This window comes from Sus scrofa, chromosome 14, assembly GCF_000003025.6.
Source record: "Sus scrofa isolate TJ Tabasco breed Duroc chromosome 14, Sscrofa11.1, whole genome shotgun sequence".
In the NCBI taxonomy this organism is placed as follows: Eukaryota; Metazoa; Chordata; class Mammalia; order Artiodactyla; family Suidae; genus Sus; species Sus scrofa.
In genome coordinates this window covers 40,330,193-40,356,793 of record NC_010456.5, presented here as the reverse complement: position 1 = coordinate 40,356,793, position 26,601 = coordinate 40,330,193, and the positions used below count along the sequence as shown (strand labels likewise).

At 52.8% G+C, this 26,601-nt stretch overlaps 1 protein-coding gene across 5 annotated transcripts; it reads left to right on the top strand.

Annotated features, from left to right (window-relative positions):
* MSI1 (musashi RNA binding protein 1) lies at positions 1–25,423 on the top strand. Of its 5 annotated transcripts, none has more exons than XM_021072062.1 (15): positions 1–199; positions 369–409; positions 972–1,053; positions 1,176–1,260; positions 4,112–4,153; positions 5,670–5,762; positions 9,328–9,376; positions 10,574–10,656; positions 11,385–11,502; positions 15,689–15,769; positions 17,419–17,475; positions 20,371–20,439; positions 21,425–21,612; positions 22,065–22,128; positions 23,606–25,423. In XM_021072062.1, exons 1-14 carry the CDS (start codon positions 141–143, stop codon positions 22,104–22,106), a joined length of 1,089 nt encoding a protein of 362 aa, XP_020927721.1. In that variant the 5' UTR covers positions 1–140; the 3' UTR covers positions 22,107–22,128; positions 23,606–25,423.

The following is a 26,601-nucleotide window of genomic DNA, read 5'->3' as shown; positions in this document are numbered from 1 at the left end:
CGCCCGAGCGGGGTCGGGGGAGGGGGCAGCATGGCCTGTCCGTCCGGCCCCCTTCGCCGCGCTCCTCATCTGCCCCGCGCCGAGCGCTGCCGCCGCCGCCGCCGCCGCCGCTCCGCTGCCCGCGCCGCCCGCGGCTCCCGATGGAGACTGACGCGCCCCAGCCCGGCCTCGCCTCCCCGGACTCGCCGCACGACCCCTGGTACGGCCCGGCCCGGCCCGGCCCGGCCTTGCTGGCCCGCGCCCGCCCCGGCCCCGCCAACATGGCCGATCCGGGTCGGGCCGGGCCTCCCCGGGGCCCGGGCCCGCGCCCCCTGCGCCCGGGCGCCCGGCGCTCACGCGGGCCCTTTGTGTCTCTCCTCCTCCCGCAGCAAGATGTTCATCGGGGGACTCAGTTGGCAGACTACGCAGGGTGAGCGAGCCTGGGAGCGTCCGCCGCCCCGGCGGGGCACCCGGGACCCCCCGGCGCCCCGGAACCGGCCACCCCAGCCCGGCCCTGCGCCCTGCTGACCCCGGGCGCCCCCGCGCCGTGTTTCGCGCCCCGCCCGGGGACCCAGAGAGCGCAGGACGATCGGCAACCGCACACGGCCCAGCGGGTGGAGGAGAGGAGATGAGGGGTTCAGGGGGCATCGGGGGGGTGGGCTGGGCCCCCGGGGCCCGCCGGCGGCAGCGCCAACTCCGCTCGCACCTGCGGCTCAAACTTTTGTGAGGTGGCTCCCGGAGCGGCGGGAACCCGGCCGGAGCCGTCCCCCCTCCAGCCCGGTTCGGCCCTCGGCTTCCTGGGGCCCCCGTGGGCTCTCGGAGGCTCCCCGGGAACCCAGGGAGAGCTGGCTAGGGGGGAGGCGGTGGAGAGCGTGCAGGCTGCTTGGCGCGGGGGCGGCCGGGCCGCGCCGGGGTCACTGGGGGCAAAGGACGGGGGAAGGGGGGCAGGGCGCGGGGCGCGGGCTGGTCCGAAGGCGGGTGTGTGGTTACAGAAGGGCTGCGCGAATACTTCGGCCAGTTCGGGGAGGTGAAGGAGTGTCTGGTGATGCGGGACCCCCTGACCAAGAGATCCAGGTGAGCCCCTCACCCCCTCCTCCTGCTCCCGGCCCGCCCCTCTCCACCACCACCACCACCACCACCACCACCACCACTCACTGCCTTGTAACCATCTGCCTCTCCCTCACTACGGCGCGCAGGGGTTTCGGCTTCGTCACTTTCATGGACCAGGCGGGGGTGGATAAAGTACTGGCGCAGTCGCGGCACGAGCTCGACTCCAAAACAGTGAGTGGCCCTCGGGGATTCGGGGGTCCTTTGGGAGAGGGAGGTCGCTGGAGGAGAGGGTCAGGACTCTCCCCAGGGGACAGTCGGATGGGGTCCTGAAGGAAGGAGGGAGTTTTCTGAGTAAAAGGGCTGCCACGCTCTGAAACTTTGCCACTAGAGTTGAGGGGAGACTGAGCAGAAAAATCCGAGGCCTTCTAAGAGATGTTACATCCCCCCAGACCCTCCAGTACTGGTGAGGGAGGACGCAGTTACCACCCCCTCCCTGTACATACTAATCTTGATGCCTCAGAGAGGAGCTTGGGGTGGGGCTAGGGCCCTCCCCTAGCCCAAATTGGGTGAGTCAGGGCTACAGTGACCCACCCGTGGCTTCTCTGAACTCTAACTAGTATTTGGCTCCCCCTCCCACCCCATTCCAGACCAATGGCAAAGCCTCACTGAATCCCCCTCCCTTCCTCCCTCCCTCCCTCCCCTGACTTTTGGTCAATGAGCTTCTTGCTTTGTGTGGAATACGTGAACCTGCTTTGCCCATGAAGGGATTTATGAGAAGGGAGCTAGCTTTCCTGGATACAACCCTTCCTGTCCAGATCTGAGGAAGAAGCTGCTTGTTTGGCCTTCAAACTCCTGGAACATTTTGTGGCCATCCCACTGCTCCCCAGTGTCTTGGGCCCTGCAGGGGGCGCTGGCCCAGGCCCCAGCTCCAGGGGACAGGGAAAAGGAGAAAGCCGAGGAGGGGTTCCTCTGTGATGGGGTGACTTGTCTGTCAGGGGGCTGCAATCTCTCTCCACACTCCCTTTCCTCCAGCCCTGGGCCTCCCTGTTTGGGTCACTCACTGGCTCCTGTTTACCTGCAACAATAGCTGGTTGTGCCCAAGAATTTGTTAAATTACCGCCTGTCCCCAGCTCCTGTTATCTCTGCCCAGTGGCTCCCACTCCTGCTCCACAGTAATGAGCAAATGAGGCCAGGCCTCGACTTTGCCGGCTCTGAAAGGATCTTCTTGGCGCAGACTGAGTGACCCAAGCTAGGAATGGAGAGACAGTGGCCTATTGTTTTTCGTGATTATCTGCCATCGAGCTGCCTGTTCTCCTACCATCTCCTGTCCTCAGAATGCACTGATGGCTTCAGCAGCACCCCGGAAGCTGAGATTTGATGGCTGAGGCTGGGGAAGGGAGCGTGGAAGACTGATAAGGGGAAGAGAGAGGGGAGGAAGGAGGAGAGATGGGCATCCTTTTGAGATTCGGAACTTGAAAAGGGCAAGGGCTTTGTGTTTGTCGGTCTCCAGCCTGGGAAAGGGGGTGGAAGGGAGGTTTATTGTTTGGAGTCTATTTTAGGTTCTGACTTTCACCTTTTATTTACTTGTTGGGTTTTATTTATGTTGCCAGCTGTGAGTCAGAGTGGAGGTAGGGTGCGTCAGGGTTTGGGTGTGCGTGGGTCTATGGGACGTGGCTTTGGTACCATTTCACCATCAGGGTCTGTGCAGGGGGACTGAGGTATGCTTGGGTGGCTTCCAGGAGAAACGGAAGGATGAACATGTCCATCCAGTATGAATCACACCTACAGACGGGGAATGGGCAGCTGTGATTACACCTGGAGCCCCTTGGGATTTGCGGAGAGAGGAAGCCTTGGCCAGTGTGGATTTTGGAGATTCCTTCTCTGTGGTTAGATTCCAGTGGGGGAGCCTGGAAGAGGCTGGTCCCTGGTTCGAACCATTCAAGCAGAGGAATCAGAGCCTGTTTCCTAGAACGAGGCTGAGTTTTGAATGGAAGGAATTTTGGGAAATGATCTTCCCTGGGATTGGCTGGTTAACTCTGAGTAGTGTCCACCCTGTGAGTGGCAAGAAACTCTGAAATGACTGAAGCTCATAGGTCCTGTGTGCTTTGGTTTTTGCTGTTTGTCAGTATGAATATAGTACCTTGGAGTACCCAGGTGCATCTTACTTTTTTCCTCTGGTTGTTCACAGCCAAGGGCAAAGGTGGCCTGCTGGTAATAGCACCTTTGTTTGTGCAGTGAAGGGCAGTTCACAAAGGAATGCTTTCACCTGCGTTATCTCATTTGTTTCCCTACAGCTGCCCCTGGGAAAAGTGGGTGTTATTGTTCCCACTTTGCAGATGGGGATACTGAGGCTCAGAGAGGTCAGGCATTACCAAGATCACAGGCTTGGCCAGGGGCCCAAAGTGTCTGAGTCCAAATCCTGTGCTCTTGCATGTCGCCAAAGCCTACGCTCTGTTTCACCCCATGCCGAGCTGCATTACCAGGGAACTGTTTGTTTGCAGCCTCAAGAAGGGCTCTTAAATGTCAATAGTATTGGGAAGACAGAACTGAGTCTACATTTGGTAGTTTATGAACTCTTATCTTGAAGCCTTTTTCAGGCACAGAGGGTTTCCATTCACAAGGCTTCCAAAGTCTGGTTGCATGCCTCACCTGGACAGGTATCTGTCAGGCAGGAAGGCCCTGGATATACCTGATGCTAGAAGGACTAACACCTTTTTTTCTGGTTCTTGCTGAGGGCTAGACACCATGCCAAGTGCTTTGTAAACATTATCTCACGTAATCCGCAGACGACTCTTTGAGGTAAATGTTAGTATTGGTCCATTTTGCAAGGGAGCTCAAGCCTAAGGCTCAGAGAAGTTAAGTAATCTGTGCAAGACCTCACAGCTGGGAAGCAGTGCAAGTGGGATTTGGACCCAGCAGCCCAGCTTTGGGTCTAATGCTTAACATTTACACTCTCCTGCCAGACGCTGTGGCAGTTTCTGTCACCTCTGTGTCACCTCTGTGTCCTGAGATGAGAGAGGTCCTCAGATCTGCAGGCTGAGTGTGATAGCCAAGCCCCCTCCACCTCTCTCTTCTCTTTCAGATTGACCCCAAGGTGGCCTTTCCTCGGCGAGCACAGCCTAAGGTAGGTGAGTCTGTGTCTGGGAGCAGCTCTGTACCACCAGCAGTGATTTTCCCAGCATGCCCTTCCATGGAAGATGCTTCTGGTTGGAATGTTAATGGCATGGACTGGGATGGGAGGAGGGAGGATTCTTGTCCTTCTCTGTGGATCACAGACGCCACGCATTTTCCCATTTTTACTCTGGAGTGAACTAGGGAGAAGGGGCTGCATGTGGTGAAAGAAGGAGGAACCTCTCAGGGGATTCATTGTCCTCTATTGGAAGCCAGTAGACTTTGGACCCTGGGTCTAATTCTGACCTTGGAGATCATAGCCTCTGTGCCCAGCACTTCTAGGGGGTCAAACACAGAACAAACTTACCCCCTGAGGCTGAGCTAGAGTCAGGTCAGGGAGCTACCTCTGACCCCCAGTCACCCTCCACCCCCAACCCCCTACCCCCACCTCTAGGATGAGGTGTGTTGGGCTTGCAGAGCAGGAAGTGATCACAGAGTCTGTCACCTGTTATCTTTCAACTTGGGTGACTGTGGCTGCCCGCTCCAGTGTTCTTTTTCTCTGGTGCTGTGGTGAGTTTTTCTGGGTGTAAGGAAAACAGATTTCTGAGCAGTTGAGCTCTACAGAACTCAAAACTTTGGGTGCAGGACAGGGGTCTAAGAGTTTATTCCAGGCTTGAGGGCAACTGGCCACATCTTAACTTTTAAGCAGTGGGAAGCAGGAGATAGCTGGAAAGCTGACTATGGTGTGGGGAGCAGGACCCCTGAGTCTGCTGGCTGATCATGTGTCCTAGGCCTTGGTCCCTCTCCAGGAGATCTCAGTTTCCCCCTTTGCAAGGGGTTGGTGAGAACTGAGATGATTCAAGATTTTGAGTCTTGGTGCCCAGCTCCTGCCATGGCAAGGGAGAGAGGCGGGTTTTAGGAGACAGGAAAAGGGCATCACTGGAAGGGTCCAGCAGAGGGCCTGAAAGCAATTATGGAGCAGGTATTCGAAGGAAGCCGCACCAGGGAGCACATGGTCGGAATTGGGTTAATTCCATTAAGCAGTTTGGTGACAGAAGGTGCTTTAGTGTTAGGATGGGGCTGGGAATTGCTGTGGATTAGCCATGCGCTCCTGGGGTAATTAGGACCATGTGTTCTTCCTAAAACAGGGCTGGAACCACGAGGCTGCCAGAGGTTGGGTTGGGAGGAGGCTGATGAGGAAAATGTCGGTGTTGAGTTCAGGGGGACTCTGGAATGGGCCTTCGGTCTCTCCCAGGAGTGGCTGGTGGGGTCTTTGAGGTAGGCTATAGGTCACTAAGCCACCCCCTTCCTGACACAGACCTCAGGGAGCGAGCCAGCCAGGGTGTGGGGTGCACAGCTGCCTGTGACAGGCCTAGAGGTGGGGGTCTGAGGGAGAGCTGGGGGCATCCAAGTAGCTGGGGCCACAGAGAGCTTGTCAGCTGGCGCCCTGGCAGGAGGGCTGGAGCCCCTGCTGGTGGCGGTAGGCCACAGGACTCAGATGCCCACTTTCTCATTCCCTCCCCTAACAGATGGTGACTCGAACGAAGAAGATCTTTGTTGGGGGCCTATCAGTAAACACCACAGTGGAGGACGTGAAGCAATATTTTGAGCAGTTTGGGAAGGTGGGTCAAAACTGGGGGTGCCGGCTGGGGGTACGAAAGCCCTGTAGAATTTTGGTCAGTAGTGAGCAGAGTCCAGCCAGGCCATTCCAATGCCTGCAAGAGTTGAAAAGGGGGCAGGGTCCTTTTGTGGGTAAGACCAGGCCAACCCACCATGCAGGCTCCTGGCCTATCTGTGGGCCTCAGACTCTGGATGCATCCCCAGGGAGAGAAGCCACACAGTAGCTGTCCCTGTTGTTGCCCTTCTCCTGCTTATCTTCATTCTCCTGAGGGAGGCTGTGCTCCCGAAGCCAGTTCAATCCAGTCACCTCTTAGCCTCCTGGGAGTTTGCACCTGTCCAGTCCACGGGCGGTTGTACCTTCCCCCACTCCTTCCTGGTGAGGATGATAAGGAGGCAATAAATATGACTCCTGGTTGTACTCAGGACCCTGCTGGCACAAGTGGGAGTGGGGGGCGGGGGGGCGGCAGTGTATGCTGATCTCTTAGCTATTGGGAAGGGGCTGAAGAGACCACCCCAAATTCCTGGTCAGTTCCAGAGGATTGGCTCTCAGCTCTGAGGTGCATGGAGAGCTTAAATTTCTGGAGCCATTTAGTCCACGAAGTCAATGTGGTGACATCAGACAAAAGGATGTCCCCAGAAATGTGAGCAATTTGAACTTCAAGCTCCCATAGGGAGATGGCAAAGGGGGCCAAGTTTTAAGTCTTGGGGTGAAGTAGGGCTACTGTGCTTAATGCTGGGGTCCCTGGTCTTTTCTGATGAGCGACAGGCTGCAGGGCTGAGTCTCACTTTCCCATCAAGGCTCTTTTAGTTCCCTGTTAGGCAAAGGGCACATGAGAACGTGGCATGGGAATGGGATGGGAGCTGGGGACTGGGTGGGTCTCCAGCCCTCTGTCCCTAGGGTAGAAGAGGAGAGAGCAGGGTATCCCCTGGCCAGCTGATGCTGGTGATGTGGGGACCAGAGGCCTAGGCTCAGGCGCCTCTGCGGGGACCCGCGTACAGGACGGAGGGCAGGTCGGCGGCCTGGGCCCCAGAGGGAAGGGCGCTCCTGGGAAGCAGCAGGCCGCTAGGCTCCGGTGGGGTGTCTTTGTGTCTGAGCGCGGAGCATTAGAGCTCGCACTAATCTGATCCAGCAGCTGTGATTGGAGGCCGCCTGCCCCCGGGGCCGGCGTTGCCATGGCAACCGGGCCCCAGGAGAAGCCGTCAGCGGCCGCGTCTTTTGTTCGGGCCTAAATCGGCGTTGGCATGTGAAACCGGCCCGGGGAGGCCAGGGGGAGCCGGAGAATAGGCTGCCAGGGAGCGAGGGGGACAGCCGGGAATGCCAAGGGCCCCGCGGCAGGGGGCCCCCCGCCCGGATCGAGGGGCCGCCGCCGAGGGGGGAACAATGGTCAGCCGCCATGGCTGCCACTCAGGCTTAGCGGCCGCCGAACTTGGCGGCTCCCACTGGTCAGCAGGCCTCGGCCACCTCCCCTCCCCCTTCCCGATCCCCCCTGCCCCTGGGTTCCCATGGAGACCAAAGCCTATTAAGGACACTGGGCTGGGAGCTTCCCTCCCCTCCGCTGGCCCCGGGAGGGTAGGCCGGTGGGGGTCCCCTGGACCCCCAGCCACTTTCTTTGCTCTGTGCCCTGGCCTCAACCTCACTGCCCTACTCGGAGTTCGCCCAGCCAAGGCCCAGGTTGAAGGGTGTGTGGGGCCAGGCTGGGGGGAGTTGCAAGGTTGGGTGGAGGAAAGGCTGTGGATTTGGGCTGAATGTGTTATGGGTCCACCAGAAACTCAAGGCTGCAGGATCAGAGGAGGAGGGTATGGCTGGTTCGTCTATTCATTCATTCAAAGAGTAATCATTGCACACAAGTGGAGGTGCCCAATAGGATGGTCCTGGTCATAACTGACACAGGCACTGTCTTCATGGAACCTTCAAAGCCAGCGGTGTTGGGCCGTTTTCTCTCTAGCTTTGCCACCCTCCCCCATGTGACTGTGGGCAAGTGCCTCTATAATAAAGGTACTACTATTAATCATAATAATAACTGTTACTTATTAAGTACTTACTGTATCCCAAGTGTTACAAGGCACTATCTCATTTAACTTCTCCCTATAAGACATAGTTATGCCCATTTTACAGATGAAGAACTTGAATCATGCAGACATAAGTCACTTGCCCGAGTTTATTTTCCAATTCTGGCCTGTCCTACTCTCAAAGCCTATGCTTTTATCACAACCCTCCCTTTCCAGGTTTCTCTTTTCCATGTGCTAAGCATGAAGTGTCCATCCAGTTTGGACAGCCTAATCAGTTTGGGATTGGGACTCAGAATCAGTCCATAAGGATGGGAGTGAGGGTGATACTGCGCTACAGGGCCCCGGGTCAGGAGCCTCCTTGGGAAGAGAGATGTCATTTAGCTCTAAGATTCTTTAGGGACCCAGCTGCCTCCTGGCTTAGTGGGGGTTATGGTCCTCCCAGGGGGAAGTTGTGGGGGGCCTGGTGCAGCTTAGTGCCTAAGAAGAGCTAGCTGGAGGACCACCCTGTTCAGGCGCTGCCCTTACCACTTTGACAAGGCAGATGCTGGGCCTGGAAAGAGAGCAAAGGAGAGTGGGGAAGAGGCTTGGCCCCAAGGCCTAAGGAAGTTTTCCTTCATCCCTTGGGTGTCTGACCATTTGGGGGAGGTCAGCATCTGGAGTGGGATGGGGGGATGGTAGGCAGTATCAGAGCCAGCCCTTGATTTCCACTGAGGATGAATCAGACCTTAGCTTAACCCCATGAGACAGCTGACATTGGCTGAAGAATTAAGAGGGCAAGGAGAAAGCAGCAGATGTAGGCAAAGGGAAGGAGATGGGACTGCAGAGGGAGGCAAAGGCCTCTGGCAGTCCTAGTATCCAAGAGGATACCCTGAGGGAGTAGCAAGAAGAGAAGACTGGGGTCCAAGGGATGGGGGAATAATATAGACCCTCCCACTTGCTCCTCCCCTTTCCCCTCCCCCAGTCAGTGGGAGGCAAGCAGCCCAGGCACAGAACTCTACTTGCTTTAATTACAGCCTCTAGCAAGAGGAAACCTCAATTAGAGGAAAAGATCCGTACCAGGAGAGGGGAGTTGGGTCTGGCTGGAGTGGCTGCTGTCCTCCTGGCCTTTTGGAAAAAGGAAAGAGGCTTTCACTTCCCCATCTCATATGCAGCTCTCGTATTTTCTCCTCTAGCACCCACTCTGTGCCTTCTCATCTCAGGCTTGGTCTGGGATTTGCTGTGTGACCTTGGACAGGTGGCTTCACCTCTCTGAACCCATTTCTTTATCTACAAAATCAGGATCTTATTATGCAAAGAATGTGGAGGAGAGGGGCAAAGTACCAGGCGTATACTTGGCGCTTACTCTTTGCAGGCCAGTCCATTGAGACTCTAGTGATTGAATGAGGGTGCCTCTGTGGCACCCAGGGTTGCAAATGGAAAGTTATCCCCTACCTAGCACGCAGGTTTAAGATAAAGCCTGGACTAGACAAGTTGGCAGTGGGTGTAGGAGCCCTTGCTCTGGGCTGTGGTGGTTCACCCCTCGTGTCTGGTGAGTCCTCCACGGCAGCTCTGTTTCAGGTGGACGATGCCATGCTGATGTTTGACAAAACCACCAACCGGCACCGAGGTGAGTGTGGCCCCCTCCCCCTTCCTGGGCCAGTCTGGGGGCCTGTGGTCAGCCAGGGGGCTGCAGGTCACAGCTGCCCTTTCATCTTGCCTTCTGACATCCTATCCCCGAGGATCTGCATCCTCTCCCCGGCCTGGCCTTACAGAAGGCTTTTGTCCCGCTGTTTCCTGTGCTAGAAACTTGCCGAATTGCAGACACCCGAGAGGAGCAGAGGAGCAGACCTCTCCTCCCCCTGCAACTGAGCCTCCGCCCCCGCCCCCGCCTGGTGTCTGCCCAGCCCAGCCGGAGTCCGCCGCCTGGGCTTACCTTGTCCCTGGTAACCGGAGCTTAGGCCAGGCCACCCCTGTGTCAGGCTGACTCCACAGCCCAGGGCAGTCTCCTCCTGCCACTGCCCCCTCGCCCCACCCATGGGCTGAGCCCGGCCCCCAGCCCCCTTGCCCCTGAACCTGTGAGCATTTGGACCACCATGTCTGCACTGCCTGGTTGTTTTTCTCTCAAGGGCCTTGCCTTCTGAGAAATCCCATTCCAGCCCCTGGGGTGCACCCAGGAGGAGGCGGGTTTGTTTCTCCAGTGCTTTCAGAGCTTTGGGCCTTTTAGTCTGTTTGGGGTGTGGGGTATGTGCTGGGGCGTGTGTGTGTGTGTGTGTGTGTGTGTGTGTGTGTGTTTGTATCTGTGCATGTGAGGATGTCCTGAGTAGTTGTGTATATCTAGTGTCACGAGTAACTGTGTACATGTACACAGGGGCCTTTATGCTTTTGTGAGCACTGGTGAGTGAGTGTCTCTGTGATATATGGGTACCTAGGGGTGTGTGTATGTGTGTGTGTTTGTATAAAAATATATTTGGGTGCCCACACTTTTGTGTACGTTTTAAGAAGTGTTTGTGTGTGTGCTCTTCCCCTCTTTGGAAAGCATCTGAGGAAGAGAAAAGGCTTGTTGAATGTATTTGCATCGTGGCTCTGCCCCTTTCTGATTTGCTGTGTGACCTTGGGCAAGTCATGTCACTGAGCCTTGTTTTTCACATCTGTGATTTGGAAGTTAAAACCCTGTCTCATGGAGTAGTTGAGAGGTTGCTAGGCTGTGAGCAGAGCCTCTCATTAATGCTTAGACACTTGTCTGTGAGGGGAGCGTTGGTGGTTGTATGACTTGGGGCTTGGTTTGGACCCTGAGACCGGTTCTGGCCCTGCCTTTGCCCTCTAGGGTTTGGCTTTGTCACGTTTGAGAGCGAAGACATCGTGGAGAAAGTGTGTGAAATCCACTTCCATGAAATCAACAACAAAATGGTAAGCTGGAATTAAATGGGGTGAAGGTTCAGAGGGAGACTGGGGCTCCAGGCTGAGGCAACCAGGGATATTTGGGGGTTCTGGAGGCAGACAGAGGAGCCTCACAGTCAAGGGAGACAGAGCCAATTCTCCCACCCCCTCAAAATCTGGACGGGAAGGCAGTGTCCTATGGCTGTTAAAAAGCATGGCCGGGGAGTTCCTGTTGTGGCACAGCAGAAACGAACCCGACTAGTATATATGAGGATGCAGGTTCGATCCCTGACCCTGCTGAATGGGTTAAGGATCCGGCATTGCCATGATCTGCAGTGTAGATCACAGACGCAGCTCGGATTCTGCGTTGCTGTGGCTGTGGTGTAGGCCAGCAGCTGTAGCTCCACTTCAACCCCTCGCCTGGGAACCTCCATATGCCTCGGGTGTGACCCTAAAAAAATAAAAATAAATAAATAAAAAAGCATGGCTGGTAGGCTCAGAGGGACCTGAGCTGGAATCCTTACTCCACGACGTACTCGTCTTATTATGGGACAGATGGCTTTCCCTCTCTGAGCCTCCTTTTCCTCATCTGTAAAATGAGTGGTAGTAGCACCTCCCTCATGGGGTTGATGTGAGCATTCGATGAACTATTGCAGAAATGCTAAGTATGAGATTGACAATAAAGAGGTCTGCAGAGAAATAGGAGAGTCGGTGACCTTGGGACTATAGGAGGGACTGACTACCAGGTCTCATTGCAGGTGGAATGTAAGAAAGCTCAGCCAAAAGAGGTGATGTCGCCAACAGGCTCGGCCCGGGGGAGGTCTCGAGTCATGCCCTACGGAATGGACGCCTTTATGCTGGGCATCGGCATGCTGGGTATGTGCTGGGCCTGCACCTGCAGCTTCTTCTTGCCCAGAACTGCTCCCTGGGCTACCAGGGGCTGCGTGGGTGTTGTATCTCCTCTGTGGCCTGCCTTCTTGTCTGAGTCACTGGGCAGGAGTGTGGAGGAAGCATCTCAGGTCTGGCAGCCCTAAGGAAGGTGGGCCGATGTGGTTGTGGGGTGCTGCCCTCTGGTGGTGCTTCTCCTTATTAATTGGTCCTGTCCATCAGTCCATTCCATTTGTTTGTCTGCCCATCCATCCCAGGAAATAGCGACTGGGTAAATGCCAGGCCTGAGTAAATGCCAAGTGACTTTCCTTGGAACTTTATGGTGTGGCAGGGAAAACAAGTAAGAGCATAAATAGTTTCAGGATGGAGAAGAATAGTGTGCCAAGGGAGTATGGTCAGAGCAAATTTGACCAAGAATTGGAGAAACTAGGAAGGAAGTTATATTTAAGCTGAGTCTGCAGGTTGAATGGGAGCTAGTTATGGGAGGGCGGGGAGCAGGGAAGGGAAAAAGGTGTTCAGGCAGATGGAACAGCATGTAGAGACCCAAAGGCCATTGGGAAGGTAGAAGAAGGCTGATGCTTCTTGTACATGTAACTAAATATTTGTTGAGCAGCTTCTGAGAGACAGGACCTGCCTGCCTTCCTGGGGTTTCCCATCAAGTAGGAAATAGGAATGAATGGGCAATGTCACTGTAGAGTGAGAGGAGGCTGTGGGGGGCCTAAAGAGGCATCTAAATCCTTCTGGGAGTCCAAGGGGGCTCCCTGGAGAGATCAAGGCTACTGTGAGACTTGGAAATTGAACAGGAATCAGCAGCTCTTGGGGCGCATGACTGAGGGTGAAAAATCTGAGCTGGGCCCCCAGGAGAGAGAAGATTACATATGTTCAAGAAAGGGAACAGGGCAGTTCCTGTTGTGGCTTAGCAAGTTAAGAACCCAACTAGTGTCCATGAGGATGCGGGGTTGGATCCCTGGCCTCAATCAGTGGGTTAAGGACCTGGCATTGCCGAGAGCTGTGGTATAGGTCACAGACGTGGCTCGGATCCCATGTGGCTGTGGGTAGGCCGGCAGCTGCAGCTCCAATTTGACCCCTAGCCCAAAAGGGAACAGTACTAGGGGGTCATTATGCTAAGGTTGGGGGAGGGGTGCTCTGGTGACTCAGGAGGAGGTATGGCCTGGGCTAGAGGGTCAGGATTGGGATCACAGACAGAGGGGATGAGGAGTACCCACTGAGTGGACTACTGTCTTCTATAGTTTTAGTGGTTTTGTTTGTTTGTTTGTTTATGGCTGCACCCTCGACATATGGAAGTTCCTGGGCCAGGCATTGAATCTGAGCCGCAGATGCGGTCAGGGATTGAACTTGCATCTCCCTGGAAACCCAAACCACTGTAGTTGGATTCTTTTTTTGTTGTTGTTGTTGTTGTTGCTATTTCTTGGGCCACACCCGCAGCATATGGAGGTTCCCAGGCTAGGGGTCGAATCGGAGCTGTAGCCACCGGCCTACGCCAGAGCCACAGCAACGCGGGATCCGAGCCGCGTCTGCAACCTACACCACAGCTCACGGCAACGCCGGATCGTTAACCCACTGAGCAAGGGCAGGGACCGAACCCGCAACCTCATGGTTCCTAGTCGGATTCGTCAACCACTGCGCCACAACGGGAACTCCTGTAGTTGGATTCTTAACCCACTGTGCCACAGCTGAGAACTCCTTTTTTTTCTTTTTTTAAAATTTTATTGGAGTATAGTTGACTTACTGTGTTGTATTGGTTCCAAGAGTACAGCAAAATGAATCAGTCATACATATACCTATATCCATTATTTTTTCCCGTATAGGTTAATACAAACTATTGAGTAGATTTCCCTGTGCTATACAGTAGGTTCTTATTAATTATCTATTTTATATATTCTAGTGTGTGTATGTGTTATTCCCTTCTTCCTACTTCATCCCCCCTCCTCAGTTTCCCCCATGGTAACCATAAGTTTGATTTTGAGATCTGTGTGTTCATTTCTGAAAAAATATGGAATACGTCACGAATTTGCATGTCACCCGTGTGCTGGGACCATGTCTTAATCTTCTCTGTATCAGTGCAATGTTAGCATATGTACTGCTAAAGCGAGCACTTCTATAGTTTCAGTGCTTGTTTGTTTGTTTTTTGCTTTTTTCCTTTTTAGGGCTGCACCCACAGCATATGGAAGTTCCCTGGCTAGGGGTTGAATAGGAGCTACAGCTGCCGAGCTACACCACAGCCACAGCAAAGCAGGATCTGATCCACGTCTGCAACCTACACCACAGCTCATGGCAATGCCGGATCCTTTAACCCACTGTGCAAGGCTGGGGATCAAACCCGCACCTGCATGGATACTAGTCGGGCTCATTATCCCTGAGCCAGAACAGAGACTTGGTAGTTTTGTTTTGTTTTTAAAGCTTTTCATTTGAAAGTAATTCCAAACTATCAGAAGAGTTGGAAAAATAAAGTAGTGCCAAAAACATCCATATTGTTGTTGCCAAGGGGAAGGGAGAGGGAGTCGGATGGACTGGGAGTCTTGGGTTAATAGGTGCAAACTATTGCATTTGGAGTGGATAAGCATTGAGATCCTACTGTATAGTACAGGGAACTATATCCAGTCACTTGTGATGGAATGTGATGGAGGATACTATGAGAAAAAGAATGTATGTGTGTGTGTGTGTGTGTGTGTGTGTGTGTATACATATACATATATGTATGAATACATATACATATATGTATGACTGGGTCACTTTGCCGTACAGTATAAATTGACAGAAAATGGTAAATCAACTATAATGGAAAAAATGAAAATCATAAAAAATCCATATGCTCTTTACTAGATTCACCTGTTGTTCACGTCATACCCTATTTGCTTTTATCATTTCCTCTATTTGTGTATATATGTATATATATACACATATGTACACAGACACACACACGCTATGCTTGTGATTTTTCCCTGAATCATTTGAGGATAAGTTATGTGTATTATGGTCCTTTACCCTTAATACTTCAGTGTGTATCTCCTAAGACTACAGGTGTTCTTTCATGAAACCACATAATTATCAACTTCACACATTTATATTGATAGAATATTTATTCTAATCTATTATTTCCTGATTTTATTAGTCAATCTGGTAATGTTCTTTATAGCTATTTTTCTCCTCCAGAACAAGATCCAGGCTAGAATCATGTATTAAATTTAGTTGTTCTTCTCTTTAGCTTTCTTTGGAATATTAAGAAAATGTTCTTTTCATAATGATTCATTAACTGGTTTCACTTAATTTAAATAGTGGGGGGGGAGAGAAAGAAAACTAACCAACAGCAAGAATTGTGGTTAAGAGACTTGGAGCCTGTCAGATTTGAATTTGAATCCCAGTTACACCATTATTACTCACTATATGACATTTCTTTCAAAGCTGCAAAAGATCTATTATATGTTTACTAAGTAGCGTACATGTGCTGGTGCTGGAGATACAGAAGCCAGAGATGGGGAAGACAGAACATCAGCACTGAAGGGAATCCCGGTCTAAGTTCAGATAATGGTCATCAGTGCCATGAAAGGAAAAAAACAGGGTGACATGATAAATATTGAAAAGGAAAAACCAAGGAGGGTGACATGATAAATATTGTGACTGATGAGAGGGAGGTCTCTTGTGGGATGACCTCTCTTAGGAGGTGACATTTGAGCTGGGACTTGCACTATGAGGACATAGTCATGTCAAAACTTGGGGAAGAGTGTTCTTGGCAGAGGAAAGGTCCTGTGCAAAGGTCCTGGGGTGGGAAGGAGCTTGGTGAACTTGAGAAACAGCAGGGAGGCCAGGGTGGCTGGAGCAAAGAGAGAGAAGGGGCAGAATGTAGATGAGGACAGGATAGAGGGAGAAGCCAGAGCATGAAGGGTCTTGATAAGATTTTGGATTATTCTCAGCTAATAAATGTCGCCTTTCTGAAACTCAGCTCCTCTATGTGTAAAATGGGGCTCCTTATGGCACCTCTTGGGAAGCTAATGAGGTTTAAGGAGAGAGCAGTGTGCAAAGGGCTTGGTACACAGAAGGCACATGGTAAATTTGACTAATTATTCCTGATACAAGATGGGGAGGGAAGTGAGAGGCTCAGATCCTGACCCGCTGAGGATATGAAGCATCTGACACTGGCCCCCTTGCCTATCAGGTTACCCTGGTTTCCAAGCCACAACCTATGCCAGCCGGAGTTACACAGGCCTCGCCCCTGGCTACACCTACCAGTTCCCCGGTAAGTCCTGCTCAGTGTCTCCTTCTGCTGCCGGCATGTCCCTGGTTCCCTGGCAGTCTGATTCCTCAGGGCGGTATCTTGGGGGTGCATGGCTGGGGGGAGGTCTGCCTGCTGGAGGCTTGGAAGGAAGGGCATGTCTGAGGAAGGAGTGCCTCTCCCTACCCATCCCCTCCCCACCCCATCCCCAGAAACAGGGGACGGGGCTCCCACGTGGCCCTGCATGGCAACCCTCCCTTCCAGGCTGATCTCTGCCTGCCTCTTGCCTTTCTCTCTTCCCTACCCTACTCCGGGGTTGCCACTTCCACCAAAAAGGTCACCGGGCTTCTGATGGGGAGCGTCCCTGAGGGCCAACCCTGGTTATGTCTTCACGGAGACACTTAACAATGACCATGTGCTGCCTGAGCTCCTTTCGAGGCGGACAAAGCCTTCTGAGACCCTGAATGTTGAAAAATAGTTAAAAGGCATGATAATCACCACTCTCATTTGTAATTCAAAACAAAAAACAACACTAGACCCTCGCATAAGTGGCAAGAAGTCCAACAAAGTTCTGAGCCTTCCCATGATGACTCTTCAGTGTTTTTTTAAAATCTCAAATATCCTATTTTTGCAAGGCTTTTGTTTGGGTTTTGGTCTTATTTTTCTAGAAAGTCACCTAAGCACTTTCACCTTGGGCTGTCCGGCTTAGAATCCTCTCTACACATTATGTTTCTAGTCCTGACAATAATCTGGGGGAGGCACGATGAGCCCCATTTTCTTTCTTTATTTATTTAGGACCGCACCTGTGACACATGGAGGTTCCCAGGCTAGGGATGGAATCAGAGCTACAGCTGCCAGCCTACGCCTTAGCCACAGCCACGCCAGATCCGAACCATGTCTGCCACCTACACCACAGCCCACAGCAATGCCGGATCCTTAACCCACTGAACAAGGCCAGGAATCGAACCAGCATCCTCATGGATACTAGCTGGGTTCGTTACTGCTAAGCCATGACGGGAACTCCTAAGCCCCATTTTTGAGGAATCAGGCTCAGAGGGGAAAGTGACCAAAAAGATAACTAGAAAGTAGAAAGACTGGGAGCGGATCCAGAGCCTGATCTGCTAGGGTCATCAGGGCTGTCTCCCCAGCTTCTCTTTGCCCCCCAAAATAGGAGAAAAGATGGATTCTGGGAGATGTTTTAGTGCAACTTCAAGCCTTTTAAGAAAAACACTGGGGCAGTTCCTTGGTGGTTCAGCGAATTAAGGATCTGGCATTGACACTACTGTGGTGCAGATTCCATCCTTGGCCCAGAAACTTCCACATGCTGCAGGCTTGGCCAAAAAAAAAAAAAAAAAAAAGAAAAAGAAAAAAAGAAAAGAAAAGAAAGAAAAAAGAAAAACACCAGGAACAGTAGCTCCAGCATCGCCCTGTGCCCAGGGTATAGGTGGCAACTCTGCCCGCTCTCCCCCTCCTCTCTCTCGTCTCCGTCTGTGTCTCCTCCCCCACCTCCTTGCCTGCTGGGGACCGTGCCCTCCCCATTCCATTCCCAGCTCTTGGGTCCCATGCATGGCCTGTCCCCCAACCCAGTGTCTCTGTGGGTGCGTTTGTTCTCCCTGGGCCACACCCAAGGGGCCTCCCTGAATCTTCCTAAGCTGTTTTACGTTTCATTTTAGAATTCCGTGTAGAGCGGACCCCTCTCCCGAGCGCCCCAGTCCTCCCCGAGCTTACAGGTCAGTTGCTCGGATTTTGTACACCTCACAGGCCACATGGGGACAAAGAGAAGGACCCAGGGACCTTCTCAGGGAAAGCTAGTGGGGACCCTCTCCTCCTGCCCTCCAGTCCTCTGATGTGAGGATATAGCAGACTCTGCCCGGTCACCGGCTGGTCTGTGTAGTTGCATGGCCCTTAAGGAAGGGGCACAGGGCCAAGCCCAGCAGATGGAGGCGAAGTCACTCATTCATCCATTTAACAAATATTTATCTAGCACCTTCCATATGCCAGGCACCATGTAGGTGCTGGGATCCAGTGGTGAACCAGCCAGGGTCTTCAACTCAGAGCAAAGTGGGCGGGGCAGGGACTTCAGGGCAGGATAGTGGGCGTGGCTCCCCTTGGTGCTGGTGACCGTGCCAGGAGGGGATGCAGGCCCAGTATTTTCAGATCTTACTTTCCAAGGGAAGCCAAAAACCCGGCTTTTGCTCTTAAATGAATTTTCCAGTTATTTTCCAATGTTGGCAACAAATTTAAAATTTTTAAACCACCACAGGCCAAACGAAACATATTTGAGGGCCGAATTCAGCCCTCAGGCTGCGCATTTGCAACTTCTGGGGCACTAGGATGATGTGCCATTTCATCGAGCTGTAGTTTTCAGTGGGGCCGGTTGGCTCAGCTCTGGAGCTGGGGCTGAGACTCAGACCCAGGCCCAGGGCAGGGTGGGCCATTTCTCAAGCTGGAGTTTTCAGTGGGGCTGGTCGGCTCAGCTCTGGAGCTGGGGCTGAGACTCAGACCCAGGCCCAGGGTCAGGGTGGGGCGGGTGCCAGTGAGGTGGACTGCAAGGGATTTCTCTATCCAACCTGCTTCTCCCCCAACCCCATCCCCAGACTCCCCCCCAACCTAGCCGTGTGTGAAGGACGTGAGAGTGGATGCTGCTTTAGATGAGACCTTCCTTCCAAGGGGTGCTCAAGGGGCTCCCAAAACAGGGGGGGAGAACGAGGAACATGGGGTGAAGGAAGTAGAAGGAGTCCTGGGGAGGGGGGCGGTAGAGCCTCTTCCCTGAGCAGCATGAGGGGAGGCAGAAGGGGGTCTTTTCTACCCATTTCAGAACTCTGTGTTAAGGACCTACTGTGGCACAGTCTACCAAGCCATGGGGACAAAGCTGGGGCCAGACAGCCAAGCCCTGATCACAGAACTTGAACTCAAGAGAAAGATGAATACTTACTATACAAATGAGTAATGCTTTATCATTGAGATAAAAGCATGCTGATTTTGCTTGGCGGAAATGCCTAACTGGGCCCCAAACCAGACCTCAGCACCCAGCCCTGCCCTTAAAGAACTGAGGGGAGAAATGTCCCCTCTGCAGACATCTTGGCTGGGGAGGATGTGGCTTCAAGGCTTAGCAATTCTTGGAGGTCTGGGATCCAAACTTTTCCCTCGCCTTTGATAGACGAGGGTGTCTCCCTCACACATTTAATCAATGTTTGTTGTGCCAAACACTGTCCCAGGCAGCAGGGATTCAGCAGGAATGAGACAGTTAAGATCTCTGCCCTCCTGGAGCTGGGAGTCTAGTGGAGGGAGACAGCAATAAACAAGTGAAACAAGTAAACCATATACTTTCATGGGGTGAGAAGTTCCACAAGGAAAAAACAGGGAGATGTGCTAAGGTATTAGGGTCAGAGGCTGCCTTAGTGGGGGTGGTCAGGGAAGGCTTCTCAGAGGAGGTGACATCTGAGTGAGAAGGTACCAACTATATGAAGATCTTAGGCAAGGCATCTCTCAACAGTGCAGGAATGCTGTCCTAGACTTTAATCCCCTAGCCCAGTGGCTTAGCCAAGGGCTTTCAGGGTTTTTTCCCCTCAGGGTCCCTAGCCCTAGGGCCAGTTCTAGTTAAGGGCCAGTTCTAGTTAATCACCAAGACAGCCCCCAGGTGTGCATCTTTGGATGGGAGGGGGCAAATGCAAACTGCCCAGACCCTGGCCCTGGGTGGGATTATAGCCTCTTGGGGCTGCAGTGGCAGAGCCAAGCAGTAGGGGGCACTCACCCCTCAGGTCCAAGGGAGCTCCCAGCTCATGCCAACCAGTTATTTAAGAAGAGGTCCCCTCTTGTATTGTTCCTTTATTTTATTAAACCCCTGCTGTGTACACGGCAGAGTGCTAGGTACTGTGGAAGTGGGGGTGGCAGTAAACAGCAAACCAGGCGATGGCCAGATCCCTGTGTCTGAAGAGGGGTCAGAGAAAGGGGGACCAGGGGATTTGGGGGAGGGACTGGTCATCTCTGCCTGGACAGTGGTCAGGGGGCCCTGGGGCAGAGAACCAGGTGCACACATTTTATCAGAGACGTGCTCTCAGGAGAAAGGGAGCGAGGGGAGCTGGCCAGGCAGCAGAAGGAGCAAAATGGGGTTGTGGCCTGGACTAGAGTCTAGCTTCAGCCGGACGCCACACAGGGAGCCCTGGGGGTGAATGCACATCCAAGTGTGTCCCTTGGGGCAATAGGCTCGGCTTTTTGTATCCATGTCAGTCGGTCACTGGCTCCAGCTGGCTGGAGTTGGGGAGAGGGACATAATCTCCAGGTACCCTTGAGCTAAGTGGCCCCCATTTGGCCAAGGGCCCCCACTGGAGAAGGGGGCGGGGTCAGGCAATGCTCAGAACAGCTCAGGGTGGGGTGCCCCCCCTACCCTCTCTGAGATTTGGGGTGTGCAAGTGTCCAGGAGAGAAGCTGAGTTCCAGCTGATACCTGGGAGGCCATACTCTCGCCTCCTCCTCTCCAAAGGAGCTCTTTCTGCTGGACTCTGGGGCTGTGCTGACCCCTCAGAGGCGGGCTAAGGCCAGAGAGGCTCTGCCCAGAGGGGGCCCTTCCTCATCCACCTCTGCCACTCACCTGCTACGCTGAGCTGCCCACACCTTTCCTTTCAGCCATTCCTCTCACCGCTTATGGACCAATGGCAGCGGCGGCAGCAGCAGCAGCTGTAGTTCGAGGGACAGGTGAGGCCTTCTAGGGAACAGGAAGCAAGAGAGGGGAGTAGGGGGCAGAGAAGTCTAGAGCGGAGAGAGGCAGCCACTACCACCCCTTTTCAGAGGGACTCACTTGTTCACTCAACAAAGAAGAGCTGAGCACCCAGCAGGCCAGCTGGGAAGGAGACCAACGTGGTCTCTGCCCTCCCCAGCCTCCAGGCTGGTGGGGCATCAGTGTAAAAAGGCAATCATGGAGTTCCTGCTGTGGCGCAGTAGAATTGACAACATCTCTGCAGCTTCAGGACACAGGTTCAATCCCTGGCCTGGCACAGTGGGTTAAGGATCTGGCATTGCTGCAGCTGTGGGTGGCATAGGTCGCCTCTGTGGTTCAGATCTGATCCCTGGCCGGGGAGCTCCATATGCCATGTGAAAACCAGAAAGAAAAAAAAGAAAAAGAAAAGGCAGTCATACTAAGGGATGCTACTGCTCCACCAGGGGAAGTCAGATCAGATCAGAGGAGCTCACAGGCCTCTTGGGAAGGCTCCCAGAATTCAAAGGCAAAGAGGAGAAAGAGTATTCCCAGCAGAGTTATATCAGGTGCAGAGGTTCAGAGGCCACTTAGCATGGGTGGAGTGCAGGAGTGGGGAGTAGGGAGGAGGTGGAAGGAACCAGGTACTAGGGAGACACCGAACATTTTAAGCAGTGGGGTGATGTCCATGTTAGAAGATGCACAGGGCTGCAGGGTGAGGATAGGCTGAAGGGGCTCCAAAGGGGAGGGGAGGTCAGTGAGGAGGCTGCTGAATGGTCAGACAAGAGATGGTGGGGGCCCAGGCTAGGGCTGGTGGGGATGGATGGACTTGGATCTCCAGGCACTAGGCCCACGTGCCTTGCTGGGATGTGGGGGTGAGGCAGAGGGGGTGGGGTCAAGGTCAGGCTGGGTGGAATGGGTTGGAGGAGATGCTGTGGGGTCACAGTGGGCGCTGGGGCTATCACTGTCTTCTTTCTGGGTTGCCAGGCTCTCACCCCTGGACGATGGCTCCCCCTCCAGGTTCGACTCCCAGCCGCACAGGGGGCTTCCTGGGGACCACCAGCCCTGGCCCCATGGCCGAGCTCTATGGGGCAACCAACCAGGACTCAGGGGTCAGCAGTTACATCAGTGCTGCCAGCCCCGCCCCCAGCACCGGCTTCGGCCACAGTCTTGGGGTGAGTGGCTGGACCTGGAAGACTCTAAAGTTGAAGGAGGCTGAGGCTTCATCTATCTGTGTGGGCAGAAGGGAGGGGAGAGATGATGGATAGAGAGAGTGTTGCCAACCGGGGAACAGTGAGGTTTTTCATTCATTCAATCAGTGGGCATTTAATGATCACCCTCTGTATGCCAGGCATGGGAGGGCACCTATGGGGATATTGTGCAAATGGGACTCACCATCTGTCTGCATGGAGGCTAGATTCTAGCTCAAGGATGCCCTGTTTTTAACCAGGGTACTGATTATATGCAGATTCCCAGGTACTACCCTGGAGAATCTTTTAGTGGGGGTGATATGGGCAGGGCTAGAAAAGGTCTGTACCTTACCTGGGGCTCCTACAGGAGAGAGAAGGAGCCCCTGGACTTTCTCTGCTGACCTAGGAACCAAAGAGTCAAATTCTTTTCTTTCCAGGGCCCCTTGATTGCCACAGCTTTCACCAATGGGTACCACTGAAGCAGGAGACAGGTGGTAGGAGGTGAGGAGGCGGGCAGGGGCCTTGGGTGAGGGTGGCACCAGGAAGACTTGTACCGGGCAGCCCAGTCTGGGGGCACAGAACCCATCCCTGCCTTTACAGAACCCACAGTCCAGTGGGGGAGACAGACCTTCATCCCAGCAATGGTCAAAGAATGGGAGAAGCTGCTCAAACTGCCCCCATAAAGAATGTAAATGAAGGAGTTCCCATTGCCATTCAGCGGAAATGAATCCGACTAGGAACCATGAGGTTGTGGGTTCGATCCCTGGCCTTCCTTAATGGGTTAAGGATCTGGCTTTGCCGTGAGCTGTGGTGTAGGTCACAGACGAAGCTCGGATTTGGCATGGCTGTGGCTGTGGCGTAAGCCGGCAGCTGTAGCTCCAATTCCACCCCTAGCCTGGGAACCTCCATATGCCGCAGGCGTATTCCCAACAAGCAAAAAATAATAATAATTTAAGATTGATGGTGCCCAGCAGTGGTGAGGGGGGAGGGGAATCTGCAGATTGGGTCAGATTTTCCAAACGTCAGGGTTTATCCAGACTAAATATTCATGTCTTTAATATGATTCCACTTTAGGCAAATAACCAAAATGCCTTATCAACAAGAGAGTGGTTAAATAGACTGTATGCATACAGTGAAATATCACTCTACTGGTAAAACAGGATTCTGTCAACATATGTAGGTGAACAGAGAGTGGGGAGCAGGGGACCCCGCACACAGTCATCCTGGCGAGATGGTGGGGTACTGGATGAACCAGGGACATTCCCTTTGTTTGTTCATTCATTCATTCATGGTTCCTAGTCAGTTTCATTTCCAATGCCAGGATGGGAGCAACTCATTCATTCAATGAACTATTCAGCACTATTGCAGGAAATAGATGTATGAGACAATCAAGGCCCCTCCCTCTACAGACAAAAATTATGTGAGCAAGTGAAGTAATTCCACATTGTGTGTGAGGGGTCTAACCTACTTGGGGGGGTTCAGAGGGCGTCTCTGCAAAGGTGACATTTGAACAAATCCAGCCATTCAAAATCTAGGAAAAAGGAGTTCCCCGTGTGGCTCAGGGGTAACAGATCCAGCAAGTATCCATGAGGATTCGTGTTCGATGCCCTGCCCTGCTCAGTGAGTTAAGGACCCAGAGTTGCCCCTGAGCTTCTGTGTAGGTCCCAGACGCGGCTCTGATCCTGCATTGGTTGCTGTGGCTGTGGTGCAGGCCGGCAGCTGTAGCTCCAATTAGACCCCTAGTCTGGGAACTTCCTATGCTGCAGGTGCGGCCCTAAAAAGAAAAAAAAAGAAAGACAAAAATCTAGGGAAAAAGGATTACAAACGGGGAACAGAAAATGCGAAGTGTATGAACAAAGTTTGTCTAGGAAGGGATTAGGGGAAGAGGTCTTATGCACGAGGACACCTGTGTTCTGGGGACCCCGCGCCCCAGAAAAAGGCGGGGGCAGGACCCCCATAACCCACCGCTGTGTTCCAGGGCCCCAGCCTGAAGCTGACTGAGGACCACGAGTGAGCCAGCGAGGGGGCGGGACACCTCAGCCGCAGCCGCCGCCCCCTCCCCCGCAGCGACTCGGACGCTACTGCCTCCCCCCAAATCCCTGGGCCCTGGCCCCTGCCCTGCTGCCCCACCCCCACCCCGGACATCCATCGTCTGGCTCCCCTACTAACTGCCCCCTCTTCCGCCCCCTCCACCCACCTCCCCTGTCCTGCCCGCTTTTATTTATTTTGGATTAGCCGATTGCCCCCCACCGCCCCGCCCCTGGTTCTCCCCTCCTCTGTCGGGTCTGCGCCCCCCGCCTCCCTGCCGCGCCCCCATAGGACCCCCCCCCAAGAAGGCTTTTGTATGTGTGCATAGCTAGAGTGAGGGCGGAGGGGGCTGCTACAGGCCGCAGCCACAACCCTGGTTTTTTTATTCTGATTTTCCCTCCCTTTCTCCTCCCCCCCTTTTTTTTAAGAAACCGTTTTTTTAAACTATTTCTAGGTTTGTGAATGTGAAGCCCCAGGCCGCAAGGGGCCAGGTGCCCCCCCACCAGCTGAGGACAAAATATCTATGTGGGTGTGGGCCCCTGGCCACCTCCCTCCAGCCCTGGAGAGGAGGACCGGGCTGCGTAGGCCAGGCCGAGCCCCTGGAACCATCCCGTCCTGTATCATATGTAAATACTGTGAGGTGAAGCCCCCACCCCTCTCTAAGACCCCTGGGGGGTGAGGGCGGCACCTGCCTCGCCCCATCCGGCAAAGGTTTCCCCCGTGTTTCTGTACCTTTCTCAGACACCGTTACTGTAAGCTTGCAGGCCTCAACTGTGGCCAAGGCAGGCCCGCTCTCTCAGGCCCTAGGGGTCAAGGCCTTGGGCCCGCTCACCCCGAAAACCCAGTGTGGGGGCGAGGGAAGAGAAGGGCTCGCCCGGAGCCACAGCTGGAAAGGAATTAACTCTCCAAAGGTCTCCCCCTGCCCCCTCCCTAGTCAGACCTTCATGGTTTCTGCCCTGAGCCCTCCCAAGAGCGGGCATCAGGGGGCGCTTTGGGAAGGGGCGGACCCCAGGGGAAAGCAAAGGGCTTCTCAGGGAACCCCCACATTCTCTCACTGAAGTTCCCCACCAGGATGGTCCCATGGCCAGAGCCCCCTGGCAGCCCTGAGCCCCCCGAGCCCCCCTCAAAGGAAAAAGAGGCTCAGGTTGTGACTTCATGAACAGTGAATGACCAGGCTGGCAAGGGAGGCAGGGCTGAGGCCCACCCTCCGCCGTCACCGACCCCGCACCCTGTGTCCCTCTCCTCCAGATCTGAGGCTGGGGACCTAAGCTCCCTCACCATCACTGTCCCCACTCCTTACACCCCCTTTGGAGAGTTAATTGTCTGTGTGAGGTGCTTAACCGATTAGCCCCGAGAACACAAAGCAATAATCTTTGTTACCAAGATGCGTGGCTGTTCGTGTTTTTTTTTTTTTTTTTTTTTTAATGTTTCCTAATAAAAAAGAAGCTGCATTTTATTGGTTTTTATTTTTAATTTTCTACACATTTGAGCTGAGTCATGAGAGACTTAGCTTCCCTCTCCTCCCCTTCCTGCGATTTCTGCCCACCTTCTCCCCCCCATCTCCCCGGGCCCACCCACAGGCTCAGAGCCCTGAGATTCCATTTTCTGATTTGTTTGGGGAATTTTTTTTTAAAAAGATGTTACACGGTGTTTCAAAGCCAGCAAGTTACCACCCTCCGGTGTCTCTTCTCTCCACATCTGTAACTTCTTTTTCCAGGTTTTATTTTCAGTTTTAAATTCCTAATAAATTATTTGAAAATGGGCCTGAGCTTGTGAGTGTCTTGTGTCTCTGTGCATTCAGGTCCAGTTTCCCTGGTGATACCCTGTTTTCCCTTAACTTTCATTTTCCTCCTGGGACAGTTTTCACTTTCTACTTGACCCAGCTCCCATCTCCAACTTCTTGACCAACCTCAGAGCTTAGTGTTAATGCTAGATACCACTTCACACTCATTAGGATGGCCACCATCAAAAAGCCAGAAAGCTATAGAATGGAATACTACTCAGCCATTAAAAAAGAAGGAAATAATGACATTAGCAGCAACATGGATGCAACTAGAGAATCTCATACTAAGTGATGTAAGTCAGAGAAAATCAAATGCCATATAATATCACTTATATGTGGAATCTAAAATATGGTACAAATGAACAAAACAAAAACACTCAGAACAGACTCGTGGTTGCTAAGGGGGACTGGAAAGGAGTGGGACAGAATTTGGGGTTAGCAGATGCAAACTATTACATTTAGAATGGATAAGCAATGGGGCCAGTACTGAATAGCACAGGGCACTATATCCAATCTCTTGTGATAGAATGTGATGGAAGATAATGAGAAAAAATAATTATATATATGTATGACTGGGCACTTTCTGTACAGCAGAAATTGATACAACATTGTAAATCAACTATAATAATTTTTTAAAATATCAAACATCTGTGAGAATGAGGAGAAATCTAAACCTCTGTGCGTTGTTGGTGGGAATGTAAAGTGGTGCTGTTTTCCAGCTACTGTGGAAAAGAGTTTGGTGGTTCTTCAAAAAGCTAAACATAGCTATACTGGAAAAAAAATAGTTTTAAAATTTAAAAAAAAGGAAAAAAAAAAAAAAGCTAAACATAGAATTGCCATGTGATCCAACAATTCCACTCCTAAGAAATTGAAAGTAGGGATTCAAACAGGACTTGTATACCAATGTGTATATAGCAGCATTCTTCACAACAGCCAAAAGGTGGAAACAATCTTAAGTACCCATCAACAGATGAATGGGTAAATATGGTTTATCCATACAGAGCCATATTATTCAGCCATAAAAAGGAATGAAGTACTGATAACATGCTACAACATGGATGAGCCTTGAAGAATTATGTTAAATGAAAGACACCAGACACAAAAGGAAAAACATTGTATAATTCCACACTTTGGAGTTAACGGAAATAGGCAAATTCATTAAG